Source organism: Oncorhynchus mykiss, chromosome 9 (genome assembly GCF_057628025.1).
Source record: "Oncorhynchus mykiss isolate SJ-2025 chromosome 9, ASM5762802v1, whole genome shotgun sequence".
Lineage (NCBI taxonomy): Eukaryota > Metazoa > Chordata > Actinopteri > Salmoniformes > Salmonidae > Oncorhynchus > Oncorhynchus mykiss.
The window spans coordinates 50,053,946-50,073,494 of record NC_143030.1 but is presented as its reverse complement, the minus strand read 5'-3'; the positions used below and the strand labels follow the sequence as shown (position 1 = coordinate 50,073,494).

Sequence of the window (19,549 nt, the reverse complement as noted above, 5' to 3'; positions counted from 1 at the left end):
AAGCTCTGACCTCAATCCTATAGAAAATTTGTTGGCAGAACTGAAAAAGTGTGTGCGAACAAGGAGGCCTACAAACCTGACTCAGTTACACCTACTCTGTCAGGAGGAATGGGCCAAAATTCACCCAACTTATTGTGGGAAGGTGGTGGAAGGCTACCCAAAACGTTTGACCCAAGTTAAACAATTTAAAGGCAATGCTACCAAATACTAATTGAGTGTATGTAAACTTCTGACCTACTTGGAATGTTATGAAAGAAATAATTCTCTCTGCTATCATTCTGACATTTTAAGTGGTTATCCTAACTGACCGAAGACAGGTAACTTTTACTAGGATTAAATGTCAGGAATTGTGAATACTTTATTAGATAATATTTAAATATATTATATATATTTAATATAAGCTCTATCTATTTCTGTTACTCCCCTCATCCAATTGTCTACAATATACTTATACTGTTTCTTTGATTTGATTATTTAATTTAACATTATTAAATCAAACTGATTAAATCAAATATAATTTCATACTTGTAATCAATGAAAAGGGAAACAATAGCATTATGTTTCATTATCGCTAGCAAGTATGTGGCGCTTGCTAAGCACTACATACAGTTTCCAGTAATCCGCTCACTAAGATTTTGTAAAGCCATACAGTCATTTTGTATCAGCACAATTAAAAGGTCACACATTTAATTACAGGGCTTATACTACCCTTCAAATGACATATTCACAGTGGTTGAGCACCTTTTATAATGACCAATTGTTTACTCTTTTTTTCTAAATGTAATTTCCCACTTAACGCTGAGCGAACAAACAAAGGATGTGTGTTTATGGTTCGAACAAAACGCTCTCCGGTTCCAATTTCCAAAAGCCATGTGGAGGCGGTGGTTGTCTCAATACACATGTTTAGTAAGTTAGGAAATAAATAATAACCTGCAAGCTTAGGCTAGTTATTGGATGTGGTAACACTACTTTTGAAGTTAGTCAGTCAAGCACTATAGACTTTGTTCCTTCAAATATCTTAGCATGCAACTTAGAATGAGCCAAAGTATTGGGCATGTATTCAAAGTGCTGTAGTATGGAGATTGTAACGTCACCATATGATATATTTGAGTTGAGGGGGGGGAAACATATCCCGTCTGTTCTTTCACTCAATAGTTTCCTGAAATAGCAATGTCCTAAAGTATTTTATTTATTTTTTAAATAATTTTTCCTTGGTCACGATGGATCAATCAATAGACCATGATGAGAAAATAATATAATAAGCTCATATAAGGTTCTGTTTTTATTATCCAGGGACGCTATGAGCTGAGGTAGTGTAAGGTAACGGCTGTTGACAGCAGATTTAGGAGGACCATACAGTAGGTGATCATAGCAAAAGTGTATGTTTTAGAATAAATGTAGTACTGAATAAAACTGCTGCTGATGCTAACGGTTCCATTCTGTTTAGGCTAATCGCATATCCACGCTGTCTCTTCAGTACGACAAGCGCGTGGATGACGAATTGCATGGTGGAAAACGAAAAATCAAAGTGGTCCAAGAACGGGTATGTGAAACACTGCATGTCTAAACACAACTGCTGTTAAAAGCTCTATAGCGCACTAAGTTTGAGGCCTGTGTGTAACTCATCCTCACGCTTCCCCCAACTCATACCCTATAAGGCTAACGCTAAGACTAGCCCCCAATTCCAACACACTGTCTTCATACCACAGTCACAAGAGCCTCTCACTCCATTGTTTATGTGTCACCCGCGTTGTTGATCCCTATCATCATTGGCACAAGGATGCGTTGGCTGGGGTTTGTGGAACAAAATACATTGAACGGGAGTTCCATTATTTACTCTGGCACGGAGGTTTCTGTGTGTGATACTGACTCACGGAAAATCGTGCTGTGCATACCTATTGTTGAGTCTTGTCTGTTTGGCCAACCGTGAACATCCTCATGGTTTGTATTAATATTACCTAGGTACAATGAAATGGCACTGTCATGTTGTGGAAATTAACTTGTGACGCAATATAAGTTTTGAATCTGTGAAGGAAACTCATTGAGACACATTAACATTTATAAAATTGGCTAAATAGGTTTTCAAGAGAAATTCACAGAATGGACTATGAAAAATGTGTAGTTTAATTTTGTCCAGATAGTTTTATCAAATATACTACCGTAAAACTTAAATTAATAGCCTGGGCATTTATTTGCTTCAGTCACTGAACACAATCGCCGCTTATTAGCGTCAGGCTTCTTTCTATATGAGCCAGGCGTCTCTGACTGAGAACTCAATACACTTAAGGATTTTGTCAAGCCAACCTGCACTAGCAGTGAAATCAGAGGCCCCACTGTCACTCAGTCTCATAGATCTCCTTTGTGTTCATGACCAGAGCGGTGTCCATTGTAACCTTGTAAACAATTCATTTAGACCCAACAGTTATTTGAAACATACATTTATTTGCTGAAATGTGTGCCAATGCCCAACTATTAAAAGTCTTAAGTGTTTAATTTTTTTTTTTAAGTTTTACGATAAGTTGTAGGTTTATTTCACACTATGGTGAATCAATCCTGTGGTATGGTGGTTCTTTGAATTGCGGTGGCATTGATTTGGGCAAAGCATTTAGGAAATAATTTACTTAATTTTGGGGGGATTTGTTGAAATGTAATTTGTTTCGATCTAACTATTCTAAATCATCTAAATATTTAAAATAACTTGTACCATTGCGATAACATTGTGCCACCACTAGGAGTAGTAACACCACTGACACATTTTAGGTCATTGAGGATTTTCTTAAATGGAGGCCACAGATGCATAAAATGAACGATTATTAACCTGTTTAAAAGAACATTTACTAAAGTGATATGATTAATATTTTTGTTCACAATGTAATTAGCCTTCATTTAAATTGAGTAACACCAATGACACTTTGTATTTAGATGCACTACATGAGCAATGGAATCCTCATATTTTACATACTAAAAGGTTAATTCTTTAATATAGACCCCTCCCACAGTAATAGTTTGCTATTGGAGGGAATGCTCAAGGTCCCTGTATATCTTAGTAATTAATTATTTAACACCAATGACACAACTATTGACAACCATTTTGTCACAAATGCGTGACGGAGGGAAAAGTTTGTCAACACAGGCTTGATTGAACTACACTGAAAAAAATATAAAAGTAACATGTAAAGTGTTGATCCCATGCTTCATGAGCTGAAATATAAGATCCCTGTTTTTGTGCGCTACTTTGACAAGATAATCCATCCACCTGACAGGTGTGGCATATCAAGAACCTGATTAAACAGCATGATCATTACACATGTGCGCCTTGTGCTGGGGACAATAAAAGGCCACTCTAAAATGTGCAGTTCTGTCACACAACACAATGCTACAGATGTCTGAGGGAGCATGCAATTGGCTTGCTGACTGCAGGAATGTTCACCAGAGCTGTTGCCAGATAATTTGTTTATGTTAAATTCTCTACCATAAAACGCCTGCAACATCGTTTTAGAGAATTTGACCGTAAGTCCAAACAGCCTTAAAACCGTAGACCACGTGTATGGCTTCGTGTGGCCGAGCGGTTTGCTGATGTCAACGTGAACAGTGTCCCACGGTGGAGGTGGGGGTATGGTATGTGCAGGCATAAGCTACGGACAACAAACACAATCGTATTTTGTCGATGGCTATTTGAATGCACAGAGATACCGTAACGAGATCCTGAGGCCCATTGTCGTGCCATTCATCCGCCGCCATCACATCATGTTTCAGCATAATGCACAGCTCCATGCCGCAAGGATCTGTACACTATTCCTGGAAGCTGCCAGTTCTTCCATGGCCTGCATACTCACCAGACATGTCACACATTGCGGATGGTTGCAATGCTCTGGACCGACGTGTACGACAGCATGTTCCAGTTTCCACAAATATCCAGCAAATTCGCACAGCCGTTGAAGAGGAGTGGGACAACATTCCACAGGCCACAATCAACAGCCTGATCAACTCTATGCCAAGGAGATGAGTCACGCTGAATGAGGCACGTGGTGGTCACACCAGATACTAACTGGTTTTCTGATCCACGCCCATACTTTTGTTTTTTAAAGGTGTCAGTGACTAACAGATGCATATTTGTATTCCCAGTCATGTGAAATCCATAGATGGGTGGATTTCCTTATGATCTGTAACTCAGTCAAATCTTTGAAATTGTGGCATGTTATGTTTTATTTTTGTTACTTTTACTGCATAAGAAAACTTAAGGTGATTGGTTAAAATTGTGTGACACCTCAGAATTTCTAAATCCTGGAGGGACTGCAAAGTATGGAGTAGATTTTGCTCTCTCTTTTGTCCCCTTGTTTTGAATGTTTTCCACAGTACACTCCATGGTGATGACCTCGTACAATTCCAAGCAATCTTCCTTCCACCTCGTTTATGCCCCTTCAAACAGCTCTCACTCAAATGTTATGGAGTGGAACTGTATGAGTGGAGGGAGAGACAGAGGTACAGTGCCTTCAGAAAGTATTCAGACCCCTTGAATTTTTCCACATTTTGTTAGGTTACAGGATTATTCTAAAACATTTTTTATTTATTATAATAATAAAACAAATCTACACGCAATGCCCCATAATGCAGAAACAGGTTGACATTTCTGCTAATTAATACAACAACAAAAAAACTATCACATTTACATAAGTATTCAGACCCTTTAATCAGTGTGAGGTCCTGAGTGCTCTGGAGCAGGTTTTCACCTGAGTGCTCTGACGCTTGGCATTCAGGCCAGAGAGTTCAATCTTGGTTTCATCAGCCAGAGAATCTTGTTTCTCATGGTCTGAGAGTCTTTCAGTGCCTTTTGGAAAACTCCAAGTGGGCTATCGTGCCTTTTTTACTGAGGAGTGGCTTCCGTCTGGCCACTACCATAAAGGCCTGATTGGTGGAGTGCTGGAGACATGGTCGTCCTTCTGGAATGTTCTCCCATCTCCACAGATTAACTCTGGGACTCTGTCTGTGATCATTTGGTTCTTGGTCACCTCCCTGACCAATGTCCCTTCTCCCTCGATTGCTCAGTTTGGGAGGGCCGCCAGCTCTAGGAAGAGTCTTGGTGGTTCTAAACCTTTTCCATTTAAGAATGATGGAGGCCACTACATTCTTGGGGACCTTCAATGCTGCATTAATACTTTGGTACCCTTCCCCAGATCTGTGCCTCGACACAATCCTGTCTCGGAGCTTTACGGACAATTCCTTTGACCTCATGGCTTGATTTTTGCTCTGACATGCACTGTCAACTGTGGACCTTTTATATAGGCAGGTGTGCCTTTCCAAATCATGTCCAATCAAGTTGTAGAAACTTCTCAAGTATGATCAATGGAAACAGGATGCATCTGAGCTCAATTTGTAGTCTCATAGCAATAGGTCTGAATAGTTATGTAAATAAAGCATTTCTGTTTTTTTATTTTAATACATTTGTAAACATTTTTAAAAAACTGTTTTCGCCTTGTCATTATGGTGTATTTTGTCAACTTTTTGAAATATTTTTAGAATAAGGAAGTAATGTAACAAAGTGGAAAAGTCAAGGGGTCTGAACTTTCCGAAGGTACTGTAAAGGGACTTCTATAGTTTTGGGGGGCATACAGTTATCACACGCTAACTCATCATTTCTTGTGACAGTTTTATATGTGCTTCAGCATAAATACCTTACAGGCACATCTCCCCACAGCGTTGTTCAAATAACTTAGGTATCATTTCATTCGCCAACCAAATGAACACAGTGAAATACCCTTGCATCTGTCATGGCTAGACACACTAAGATGTATGACACACTAACAAACCATATCTCTCCCACCTCCCATAGAAAATCCCTCTGTCTCCTAATGTGTCAGAGGAGGGCAAAGCGGGGAAAGCCAAGTCGTTCCTGGCGGAAATGAAAAGGTCGCTGAGTCAGGTGAATTTCCAGCGAATCATGGTGGCCCTGCAGACGTACAAACAGATGGATGACCTTGACGAACTGCTGGCCGAGGCAGCCGACCTCTTCACCGGGGACACCAACACTCACAACCTGCTCCGAGGTGTGTGTGTGCTTGTGGGTTCAGCTTGTATAGTAATGGATCTCGGCCTTGTGTGTTCACTGCTGGGCTCATCGGAGTCATCAGGTCACTCTGACTCAGCTAGAGAAAATGGATCCTACTCAATGGTACATTCTAATGTTAAAGGAAAACATTTGCTGCATGTGCCTGACGCGTGTGTGTGTGTGTGTGTGTGTGTGTGTGTGTGTGTGTGTGTGTGTGTGCACAGCCTGTCCAGGAGTGGGGGAGGGCATGATTGAAGCATAGGGAAAAAATAACTAGCAATCAGAAGTCGCATCGCTTGAAGTCGCACCCCTCTTGCATACATTGACCCCGGATGACAACGATGGCTGTCATTTAGGCTTGTCCAACCTAGAGTTCTCATCGGGCCTGAAAATGAGGCTGGTCTTAACCAAGCCCGGTGAGCTGAAGGTCCGACATCACAGAAATGTAATGAGTCCAACCCCCCCCCCCCCCCCCCCCCAAAAAAAACTTTTCTAGAAAACAGTACATTGATTTAAACTGGTGTTAAGAACAATGCGGCGGAGTTGGGAGGGAGTGGAGTGAGGAGATGAGGAAACAGCCCTTGTCTTAGAAAAGAGAAGAGCTGAAAACTCACCTTTTTGTTATGATAAACTGGATGGCAAATATTGGATAAAGTCAGCAAATGCAGTTGGTGTGTTATTTCTCCCTTGACTCGCATATAGGCTATAGTAGCCTTATATAATCTATCGAGCTGTTAGTGCGTCCTGTTTTCTGTCTTAAGTAATTTAGCCTACTTAAATATACAGTATCTCAATCAAACATTCATTCATTTCATTACACAGCATACAAGTAATTTATGCCTTTTAAAGCTGAAATTCTTAATGGTGAAACTGCCACGTCCGTTTGCAATATTATAACAACATAGAAGTTACTGCAAATGACAGACACCGTCTCTTTCCCTTGGACATCATTGCACTCGCAATTTGGAATATAAAAAATATATTTCATTTAAATGTTTTATTTAACTAGGTAAGTCTGTTAAGAACAAATTCTTATTTACAATGACGGCCTACTCCGGCAAAACCTGGACGACACTGGGCCAATTGTGCGCCGCCCTATGGGGAAAACGGACGGATGTGATACAGCCTGGATTCGAACCAGGGACTGTAGTGATGCCTCTTGCACTGAGATGCAGTGCCTTAGACCGCAGTGCCACTCCGGAGCCCAATATGTACTGCAATTTCACTTCCACCCTGTCAACAACAACAAAACAAAAATATTACGGCCTTGACGCTGTTTGCCCCGACTGTGTATTTAATATTTAAATACAACAAGCATTTTATTTTTTAAATAAAATTCTTATTCAAATTCTTAAGAGCCTTTAAATATTTTCTGCCATACATCCATTTGAAAAATCGCTCAAAATCCCTGTTTTGAATGCATAGTTTATTCCGAAATAACTGCATTAAGCCTATGCCTGATTAGGAAAACATTTTGATAAATTATGGGTCTACTTTAGAAAGTTTTCAAGGTATTTTGTTTGAATGTGTCGCGTTAACAGATGCCATTGGAATAATGTGGCTGCTGAGACACCGCAGTAGTAAAAGCTGCTAAGACACGTATACTTTTTTTTCCTTCTTAAACACAGCGTGGCAAGGCCGCAACCCACCTGACCTGAATCAATTCTTGGAATTTGAGGTCGACCTGGTATAAGACCATAGGGTTCGGGCTGACAATGAGAACTGAAGTCCAAACATGAGCCACTCCTGTGTGACAGTCAAAAGATTTTCCTGGTTCTGTAATGTCTACTGTTTTTGGTCATTACTGTCAGTTTTCAAATAACTTCAAGAGAATTACATTAATCAACATTTTGACTGTAACAGGACTTTGAAATCATTGTCACCAGAGAATCCATTAGAAGCGGGATGTTAAAAGTGGTCATGGACAGTCATAGCCAGCACATGAGTAATGCAGTTGATGGTATAATGTAAGTTATGCAGGAAAAAGGAAGTTAGTTACACAAGTTCTCTTGTGGTGAGTCATGAATTAAGTCACATGTACACAAACGTTACACAAACTTTAGTGTAGCGTAGATCTTCTCTCTGATACAAGATTCCAAGGAAATTGTGTAAACTATGAACTGGCAAACTGTAGTATTGTATTCCTGTTTTTAGGAAATGTAACAATTTTCAAGATATACATGGCAAATATCACAGGTTTGTTCATACAGATATGCACTGGGGTTTGACCTCAAACCTTACTGTATTTCAGGATTCTACCAGTTCATACGACCCCACCACAAGAAGAGATTTGATGAGAAGTGTGTGGAGCTGACTGGCCAGGGCTGTGGCTACAAACCCGATCACTCTCTCTCAAAGGAGGAGAAAGAAACGCTGATGCAGAACGGGGGTGTGCAGTCAATTCCTAGTTTCTGACACTGACCACTAGGATGCATTTAGTAACACTGTATTTTCCAGACATGTCAAGAGACTGGATAGAGTGTGATTGTACATGTGATGCATGAGTCATTTCACATTTAAGCAAGGATACCTTTGTGCAGCAAGATGACACCCACCCAGTGTCTTGGCTTAATCATACCAGTTCGTGACTCCTGAATCATTACATTCTGACTAGCCCAATCAGGGCCAGCCCTAGACTTTTGGGGGCCCTAAGCGAGATTTGGTTGGGAGGCCCCACACCTCATGGACAAAACATTTTAGTGGCCCCCTCTTCACGACGGCAAGAGAAAAAAAAATAAAGTGAATTTCCTGCAATTCTACACATTTTGCCATGGGGAGTGGAGAAAATGTTGCAGTTTTAAAGCAAGCTTTCTGCAATTCTAGACATTTTGCCATGGTGTGGGGGAGAAGTTTAGCAAAAATGTCATGTAATGACTGACATAACAAGAGACTCACAGCCTAATGTAGAAATTGCACCTTGTTTTTTCTACTATGCTAATAACTCTCCCAGGGGCCCTAAGTGACCGCTTATGTCACATATGCCTGGAGCTGGCCCTGAGCCTAATTGTCAGACAATTATGACCATCTTTGCAGCAAGGCTTCAAAAATGCAACTTAGTGTTTTTGTATTTCACCCCCTGAACAACCCAGTAACCTTGATTTGCTTTTGTTTTAAAGCCAAGCCGGGAAAGCTGACGAGTGTTGCTGTTGCTTCTGATTCAAGCTCCTCCTGCAGTCAGCTCAACGCCAGTCTGCTGCTTAATAAAGGTGGCCATCACCTTGGAATCCACGGATTGACTACAGAGGAGCATTTGCCAAAGAATAAAGTGCTTACAGGTACTGCTAGATACCTGGAGTGTATTCCGTGAGATGGAATGTTCATAACGTTTCAGATAGAAATGTTACAAATTAAGCTGACACAATTCCCTACAACGTTGTTCAAACTTTCGCCATGACAGATGTGGTGTTATTTTTCCAATCTTTTGCCAACCAAGTTATGCCATGAAATACCACCACATCTTTCATGGCTATGTATGAGCATGACACAAAGATATGGGAGGCCACATTCACGCATATACTGTATAAAAGTTGACATGCTTTTTTTTTTTTACTGGTTTGGCCAAATCCTGACAGGATTGGATGTGTTTGTCTTGTTCTGTGCTCACCAGTTGATGATCCTAAATGCGAAGGCCAAGCACCAGTCCAGTCTGCTCAGAAGAGTCAAATCTACGTCAGTTTCATAGCAGATGTGAAAAAATCCATTGGACTTGAGAAGTCCAACCAACTGTTCTCAGCTATTCAGAGCTATAAGAAGACCGACAACTATGATAGCCTGGTGGGCACAGTAGTGAGTTTGTTAACTGAGAAAAACGAAGACTTTAACCTCCTTAGCAGTAAGTTCTTGCCTATTAGAGTTGAGCGTCTTGGCAAGCACAGTTCTTTGCATTCACACTTAAATCTGAAATTCAATTAAATCAAATCTTAACATTTGAACAAACATCGATGAACCATGAAATGCTATGGCATAGATGCATATTATTTTTGTCATCCTTTGTGTCCCTAGCATTTGCCCTGTTCATTCGGCCTCACCATAAGAAACAGTACAAAGAGATGCTGGATGCCTTGATAGGTGACTCCACAGGCTCAAGTGCTTCCTCTGGGATTTCAGGCCAACTAATAAAAGGTGAATGTACAATTCGCAAGTGCCTTCAAGAGAGAATAACTTGTAGCAATTCAGGAGAAGTCCTTGTATTGTCAGCACTATTGTAACTACAGTGAGCATAAAGTCTATATAAGTAATTATTGAACCCATTATTTTTGTTTAACAGGTGTTGTTAATTAACACTTTGGTAGTGTTAAACAGCTGGTTTGCAATAATGACCATTTTAATTTAATAATGTAGTAATGTGATTAAATGTAATTTAACAACGTTAGAGTTGAAAAAGACATAAGCATATAAAAGATGTGAACACATTAACAGAATTTTACAGTGTCAACCAATTTTCAATGCACTTTTGGGTCTCTTTCAGTTTCGACGCCTGGGAAAGCACAAAGGAAGATCTCCTCTTTCTTTCCCAGCAGCCAAAGGAAATGAAAGCTGTTGGAAATGGAGCCTCTAAGAAGAATCCCCCTACTCTGATGCTGCTAGCTTTTTATTGTATGGAAATTGTGGTAAAAAGTTAGGGTTTTGTGGTGTTGTAATAAATGTATGCAGATTATGGTAATATTTTCCCAACATATTTTATAACTTTTTTTATTAAACAAATGTTGATGTGATTGTTTCTTTTGTTATTATATCATGTAAGATATTGATCCAAATATTAGGTTATTTACCACACTCAGTTGTTTTCTTATCAGAAAGGCTTTGATGGGTGCTAAGAGCTGCTTTGTCAACCTCCTTTACACATAATCAACTGAAATATGACAGTATCGAAACTGTTAAATTAACTGTTAGACATAACACTTTCTCCTGAAGTATACACTACTTGTTCACACGTGAGCACATCAGGATGGGATAAATTATTGGTATGCAAACAACCTATGGTCTTGAACATATGTTGCATTTCGTATGGTATATATTAATTTGTGGATGTCCATCGTCCATTAAGTATGATATGTTACGAATTTGCAAAACGTACAATGTTACGAAATCGCGAAAATATTGCCCGATTTCCAATTTATTGTGACTGAAGTTAGCTAGCTGGGGGGAGGGTTCGCATAAACTGTTAAGGGAAGGATTAGCTAACATGCTATGGAGTTGAAAAGTAGGAAATAGTTGCAACGGTTGTCACTGAGATTCGAACACAACTTTTGGGTTGCTAGACTTCGCTTTATACACCCGACCAAATACCCGCCTTTCGTTTTTGCCTTAAGTAACCTGACTTATTTAACCATACCAAAGGTAACATATATTAATTTGACTGTCCCGGATTTATGTTTAATATGTTACGTCTAGTTTATGTAACACCAAAGACAAAACTGATGCTGCGGAAGCGGTAATTTTGCTCTTGTCATTGGAAAGGGCTTCCCCGAGTATTAGTCATCAGCGATGTAGGCCCTATAAATTCAAAAGACGAACATGTTAACATCAGTTGCTAGCTGACTAGAGAGAAAAATGCATCCGGTGAGTATTATTTCTCTGCTCAAACATAGCGAGCTCTTCAGTGCCTATGGGAAATAAATGAATATTAGGCTATGGTGTAGGCAAGGCTATTTAACTCTTGAAGCTGAACGCCTCAAATTAAATAGTAATTTGCTGGATTTGGACAGTCATATTGAGAGACGTAGACCACACAAAAGTTATGATTGATTCTAAATGATAACATTACTCTTTCTTCCAATAGCTGACAAATTGTTTTCTGCCTCTCCTGGTATTTGCGCTCTGTGGTGGCAGCGTGCCAGTGTCAGGCGCTCACACGCCGACTTATATCTGGAGAGATGACGCGACAGGGGATTCCCTTACGTGCGACCTATGCGCTCCTGGAACATACTTACTGAAGCATTGCACAAAGGACCGCAAGAGCGACTGCGGACCTTGTCCAAAGTCCCACTACACAGAGATCTGGAACTACATCGAGCGGTGTCAATACTGCAATCGTTTTTGCACGGCTGATGAGATTGAAAGCGTACCGTGCACCCAACTGCACAACCGACAGTGCGAGTGCAAGGACGGGTTCTACATGACACATGGGTCATGTTCAAGGCACAGAAGGTGTCCACCCGGGGAAGGGGTAATCTCTAATGGTAGGTTAAGTGATATGTTTGGCTACCTTTCATAATGAATACACCTTTTCCACTGCTATGTTTCCAGTTGGCTCTGCAAACCACTGCAATCTGTTTACAGATTAAATACACTTTGTATGATCAATATACTTATTTTCCAGGAACCGCACACACTGATGTGAAGTGTGAACCTTGCCCAGTGGGCTTCTTCTCTGCAGTGTCCTCCAGTAGGAAAGCCTGTCAGAAGTTTTCTGTGTGCCCCCCAGGTCGCACCACTATACCTGGCAATGACATGAATGATGTTTACTGCTCAGCATGTACGAATGGTTCAAGAACACATGAAGGTGAGAATATTTTGTCGGTTCTGTTTAGTCTTTTGTAGGCATGGGGAAAAACATTTATTCATGATAATTGTTTTATGTTTTCTTATCTACCAGAACTGAAAATGAAAAGCCTTAATTGTGTGTCACAAAAGGTGGAATTATTTATTGTAATGCAGTCAATTAATATGGTCTTGGTTTCTCTCCTTTTCTCTTTCTCTCTCACTCTCTCAACCACTCAGGTGAAGCTATCTGTGATGGGGAGTTGATGGAATTCCTGTCACTGCAGATCCTCACACCAAGAAAGGACAAAAGACTGGTGGCTGTGCTCAGGAGGAGTGCTGGTAAAGCCACAACCAATAATGCAACTGTACTAGACCTCCTCAAAACTATTAAGAACAAAGCTGGCAAACATTTTGCTATTCAAATGCGTGATATCCTGAACACAGACAGGCTGCTCCATTTAAGAACTAAAGTTAACAAATGGTTTCTCCATATGAATTTATAGGGCTAATAGAAATCACCACATATTGTAAACAGTTTATTTTCTTCATGTTTTTGTTTTGTATCCATTATCTTATTTTATTCTTATTTAATGTTGTTTATACACCTTGTGGGTGGGGGCAATGGTTTAAAAAAAATAGAAGACTAGTGTTTTGTCGTTGAATTCCTCATTGTGCAGTATATCAGAATATATCACTATGTTGCCAAAAAAGTTCAAGACTTATTGTTTCCCTTCAATAAAATGCATTCAAAACGACTAACTATTTCTGCTACTTTCTTAGGCTAAACAAATATATGTTTACACCTATGCAGTACCTTTAGCAATAATAATAATAAACGTCTACTTTAGTGAAGAAAACAATTATGACAGGTGTGTTGTAATTAAAATGAGTGGTGTCCACTGATTTAAATGCAGTCTTTATGCATTATAAAGAGGGAAAACCCAGATATTCACAATGTTTGTGATGTTTCTTCATGCAAAATAGATTTGTGGTTTAAAATTAGATTAAGCTGCTTTATTTTAGGGGTTTAGTGAAGGCGGGTCATGTTTTACCCTTAGGACAAGGGCAGTATACAGAATGTTAAGACTACACAAGGGTTAATGTTTCAGAAACACAACCAGTCATGTTTTCATCTGATTGTCAAACAAAGGCGCTCCTGTAAACTACCCTCGCACATTCGTTCATTCACAAAATCATTTCAGCATCCAAACTGTGCACCAGCAATTTGATGAATGGAGAAACATCCCTTACAAAACACCTACGTGTATTTTCATTAGGCCTACACTTGTAGCCTGAATTGATTCATCCACTGTTGTCCACGCGCTCCTCGGTCTCGGCCACTCATCTCTGCCTTGTCCTCAAGCGTCTCGGCCACTCATCTCTGTCTTGACAAAATGTAAGTGTTCTTCTCATATCACAATTTGGAGCGAAAACCACCCGGTTTCTAGTCAATTATCTAATTTGTCATGAGGCTGACATGCAATAATGTTAAATAATGGTGTAAAAGCTTATAGTTTTTTGGGCATGTTGTATTAATTGTGATAGGCTCACATTTTACCGGTACGGCTTACCACCACCATATATTTTGCTTGGACCCCGTACTGGCCTGTACCGCCTTAGTTTCAAGTTTTTAATGTCACATGCACAATTACAGTGAAATTACTTTATTGCAAACTCAAAACCCAACAATGCAATAATCAATAACAATGTATTACTAGAAAAAAACATGAGAAATAACAATAGGAAATATGAAATACACAAAGTATGTACAGTGGGGCATAAAAAGTATTTAGTCAGCCACCAATTGTGCAAGTTCTCCCACTTAAAAATATGAGAGACCTGTAATTTTCATCATAGGTACACTTCAACTATGACAGACAAAATTAGAAAAAAAATCCAGAAAATCACATTGTAGGATTTTTTATGAATTTATTTGCAAATTAGGGTGGAAAATAATTATTTGGTCAATAACAAAAGTTTCTCAATACTTTGTTATTTACCCTTTATTGGCAATGACAGAGGTCAAACGTTTTCTGTAAGTCTTCACAAGGTTTTCACACACTGTTGCTGGTATTTTGGCCCATTCCTCCACTCCTCCTCCTCCACTCCCTCGTTGCCCGGGCGGTGTGTTTGGTATCATTGTCATGCTGAAAGACCCAGCCACGTTTCATCTTCAATGCCCTTGCTGATGGAAGGAGGTGTTCACTCAAAATCTCACGATACATGGCCCCATTCATTCTTTCCTTTACACGGATCAGTCGTCCTGGTCCCTTTGCAGAAAAACAGCCCCAAAGCATGATGTTTCCACCCCCATGCTTCACATTGACTTTAAAGGCTGTGGTAAGAGAAAACTGAGGATGGATCAATAACATTGTAGTTACTCCACAATATTAACCTAAATGACAGAATGAAAATAAGTCTGTAAAGAATAAAAATATTCCAAAACATCATCCTGTTTGCAATGAGGCACTAAAGTAATACTGCAATGAAGTGGCAAAGAAATTAACTTTTTGTCCTGAATACAAAGCACTATGTTTGGGATGAACACAACACCTCACTGAGTACCCCTCTTCATATTTTCAAGCATGGTGGTGGCTGCATCATGGTATGGAAATGCCTTCATTTGGATAAGAAGAAATGAAAAAGAGCTAAGCAAGGGCAAAATCATAGAGGAAAACCTGGTTCAGTCTGCTTTCCAACAGACGCTGGGAGATAAATTCACCTTTAAGGAGGACAGTAACCTAAAACTCAAGGCCAAATATACACTGGAGTTGCTTACCAAGATGACATTGATGACATTGAATGGCATAGTTAGCAATGATCAACAACCAACTTGACAGCGCTTAAAGAGTTGGGCAAATATTGTCAAATCCAGGTGTGCAAAGCTCTTAGACGCTTTCCCAAAAAGACTCACAGCTGTTATCGCTGCCAAAGGTGATGATATAACATGCATTGACTCAGGGGGTTGAATACTTATCTAATCAAGATATATTACTCTTTTATTTATCATTGATCACATTTTTTGGGGGGAATTTTTATTCAACTTTGACATTACAGAGTATTTTGATCATTAACAAAAAAGAAAATATATTTGAATCCCAATTTATAACATAACAAAATATGGAAAAAGTCAAGGGGTGTGAAAACTTTCAGAATTAACTATGTATATGTTTATCTGTGTCTGTATTTTCCATTAATTTCTAGTGGATATGCCATATGGTTATAGAGAAAATTGTCTAATTAATGAAAAAATTATCTAATTAACAATTACTTTAAATGAACTATTTACTTTTTTTCACAACTGCCACCAGTTTGGCACCAAAATATTTACAACAAAGACATATTGACATAAAAGTGTGTAAAAAAAGAAGTATATTTCATGCTGAAACCCTCATTTTAAACACCAATGGTATTCTCTAAGTTTTTATGATTTATTTTTATGATTATGTTTTACAGCTTTGTCATTACATTTTTTACATTTTAAAATCATCTTATTTGATTATTTTATATATTTTACATGTGATAAGGCCACACAGAGAGCCAGAGATAATTACAGACACCTGGGGTGGCTGGTAGCCTAGTGCTTAGGTAGGAGAGCCAGCAACATGAGGTTTGCCAGTTTGATTTCTGGGTCCAACGGGAAAAATCTGGTGGGAAGTGAGCTGGCAACCGGAGGGTTGCTGATATCAAATCTTAGATGCCATTTCCTGCTGTGTGCCTTTGAGCAAGGTAATTAATGCCCAACAACAACAGTTCTCCGGGCACCCAGTGTGGCAGCCTCCTGCACCACTTCAAAACCTGTATATGTACAGTGGCAAGAAAAGTATGTGAACCCTTTGGAATTACCTGGATTTCTTCATAAATTGGTCATAACATTTGATCTTCATCTAGGTCACAACAATAGACAAACACAGTCTGCCTAAATTAATAACACAAACAATTATACGTTTTCATGTCTTTGTTGAACACAGTGTGTAAACATTCACAGTGCAGGGTGGAAAAAGTATGTGAACCCTTGGATTTAATATCTGGTTGACTTTCCTTTGGCAGCAATAACCTCAACCAAATGTTTTCTGTAGTTGCGGATCAGACATGCACAACGGTCAGGAGGAATTTTGGACCATTCCTGTTTGACAAAACTGTTTCAGTTCAGCAATATTCTTGGGATGTCTGTTGTGCACTGCTCTCTTGAGGTCATGCCACAGCATCTCAATCGCGTTGAGGTCAGGACTGACTGGGCCACTCCAGAAGGCGTATTTTCATCTGTTACTTAAACTCAGGCAGACCTACCCGGAAAATACTTTTTAATTTCACAAGCTCCCTAAACAGCAGCTCCCTAAGTTCACTCCAAAAAATCCCAACTGTTTCAAATGTTCAAACTCAGGCATCCTCATTCACTACATAAATTCCCACCTGTTTAAAGTTGTCAAACTCAGGCATCCCCATTCACTACATAAATTCCCACCTGTTTATAGTTGTCAAACTCAGGCATCCCCATTCACAACATAAATTCCCACCTGTTTATAGTTGTCAAACTCAGGCATCCCCATTCACAACATAAATTCCCACCTGTTTATAGTTGTCAAACTCAGGCATCCCCATCCACTACATAAATTCCCACCTGTTTAAAGTTGTCAAACTCAGGCCTCCCCATTCACAACATAAATTCCCACCTGTTTATAGTTGTCAAACTCAGGCATCCCCATTCACTACATAAATTCCCACCTGTTTAAAGTTGTCAAACTCAGGCCTCCCCATTCACAACATAAATTCCCACCTGTTTATAGTTGTGGAAAATCAGTCTGTCAGCGTGCAACGAAAAGGACGCGCGCCTGCTAATTTTATTTTATTTTTCTATTGAACAAACTTCTTTCCGCATGACATATTATAGTTTATTTACATTTTAAGGTACCTGAGGATTGCATAGAAATGTAGTTTGACTTGTTTGAACAAAATTTAGTGGTAGCTTTTTGGATTCTGCATGTTGTCTGCATGTTGAACGAGTGGATTACTGAAATCGATGGTGCCAACTAAACAGAATTTTTGCGATTATAAAGAAGGATTTTCTATAACCAAACAACCATTCATGTTGTAGCTGGGACCCTTTGGATTGCAAACAGAGGAAGATTTTCAAAAGTAAGTGATTTATTTAATCACTATTTGTGATTTTATGAAGCCTGTGTTGGTTGAAAAATATGTTGTGGGGTGCCTCAAACAATCGCATGGTATGTTTTCGCTGTAAAGCCTATTGTAAATCGGACAATGCGGTTAGATTAAAAATAATTTAAGATTTGAACCGATATAAGATTTGTATGTTCATAAATATTTAATATTACAATTATTTATTTGAATTGCGCACCCTCCAATTCCACCGGATGTTGTCGACAGGTGTCCTGCTAGCTGGACGCCTAGCCTTAAGAAGTTCTCTGTCATACAGTATTGTCTCCATCATGTGGGTTGTGTGTATTATTCTAGCTTATTTTCCAATGACAGCATGGAAAAGTCCTTTCTGTACTGATACAGATATTTGATTGTTGTCACACCCTGATCTGTTTCCCCTGTCCTTGTGATTGTCTCAACCCCCTCCAGGTGTCGCTTATTTTCCCTGGTGTATTTATCCCTGTGTTTCCTGTCTCTCTGTGCCAGTTTGTCTTGTATGTCTTTCAAGTCAACCAGCATGTTTTCCCGTACTCCTGCTTCTATTCTCTTTTTGCTAGTCCTCCCGGTTTTGACACTTGCCTGTTTTTTGACTCCGTACCCGCCTGCCTGACCATTCTGCCTGCCCTGACCTCGAGCCTGCCTGCCACTATGTATGAACTGGTTTTAACCTTTGGTCGTGGACAGGCAATTCTCTTGCCTACGCCTTTTGGATTGATTAATACATATCAAAGACTCAAACCATATGCCTCCTGTGTCTGCATCTGGGTCTTGCCTTGTGCCCTTATAATTGTCTTCATAATCTGCCTGCTAAACTCATCAAAAAAAGAAACGTCCTCTCACTGTCAACTGTATTTATTTTCAGCAAACTTAACGTGTACATATTTGTATGAACATAAGTTTCAACAACTGAGACATAAACTGAACAAGTTCTTCAGACATGTGACTAAAAGATATGGAATAATGTGTCCCTGAACAAAGGGGGGGTCAAAATCAAAACTAACAGTCAGTATCTGGTGTGACCACCAGCTGCAATAAGTACTGCAGTGCATCTCCTCCTCATGAACTGCACCAGATTTGCCAGTTCTTGCTGTGAGATGTTACCCAACTCTTCCACCAAGGCACCTGCAAGTTCCCAGACATTTCTTGGGGGAATGGCCCTAGCCCTCACCCTCTGATCCAACAGGTCCAAGACGTGCTCAATGGGATTGAGATCCGGGCTCTTCGCTGGCCATGGCAGAACACTGACATTCCTGTCTTGCAGGAAATCACGCACAGAACGAGCAGTGGCATTGTCATGCTGGAGGGTCATGTCAGGATGAGCCTGCAGGAAGGGTACCACATGAGGGAGGAGGATGTATTCCCTGTAACGCACAGCATTGAGATTGCCTGCAATGACAACAAGCTCAGTCCGATGATGCTGTGACACACCGCTCCAGACCATGACGGACTCTCCACCTCCAAATCGATCCCGCTCCAGAGTACAGGCCTTGGTGTAGCGGTCATTCCTTCGATGACTAAAACTTTTTCGGGATAGGGGGCAGCATTTTCACTTTTGGATAAATAGCGTGCCCAATTTCAACTTCCTGCTACTCATCCCCAGAATATAAGATAAGAATATTATTAGATTTGGATAGAAAACACTCTGAAGTTTCTAAAACTGTTTGAATCATGTCTGTGAGTATAACAGAACGTATGTAGCAGGCAAAACCCTGAGGACAAATCATTCAGATTTTTTTGTTGTTGAGGTCATTGTGTATTCAATGACCTTTCTTTGGGAAACTAGATTTCTCAGGGACTTGTTTGCAGTTCCTACCGCTTCCACTGGATGTCACCAGTCTTTAGAAATTGGTTGAGGTT

General features: G+C 39.8%; 2 protein-coding genes across 3 annotated transcripts in view; both read left to right on the top strand.

Moving 5' to 3' along the window:
* rtel1 (regulator of telomere elongation helicase 1) overlaps positions 1–10,761 on the top strand; it is a 56,529-nt gene extending 45,768 nt beyond the window's left edge. For both annotated transcript variants that reach the window (XM_021615871.3, XM_090184426.1), the window contains exons 27-33: positions 1,448–1,543; positions 5,831–6,044; positions 8,298–8,435; positions 9,163–9,321; positions 9,654–9,878; positions 10,049–10,168; positions 10,515–10,761. In XM_021615871.3, the coding sequence (XP_021471546.3) occupies positions 1,448–1,543; positions 5,831–6,044; positions 8,298–8,435; positions 9,163–9,321; positions 9,654–9,878; positions 10,049–10,168; positions 10,515–10,579 (1,017 nt within the window). In that variant the 3' untranslated portion in view covers positions 10,580–10,761. The remainder of the gene's footprint in view (positions 1–1,447; positions 1,544–5,830; positions 6,045–8,297; positions 8,436–9,162; positions 9,322–9,653; positions 9,879–10,048; positions 10,169–10,514) is intronic.
* An 825-nt stretch (positions 10,762–11,586) lies between these two features.
* Positions 11,587–13,287, top strand: LOC100136637 (decoy receptor 3 protein-like). The gene is given in 4 exon segments (NM_001124614.1): positions 11,587–11,608; positions 11,829–12,228; positions 12,369–12,551; positions 12,770–13,287. Coding segments are annotated over 4 exon segments (858 nt in total). The 5' UTR covers positions 11,587–11,599; the 3' UTR covers positions 13,036–13,287.
* The last annotated feature ends 6,262 nt before the right edge of the window (positions 13,288–19,549 follow it).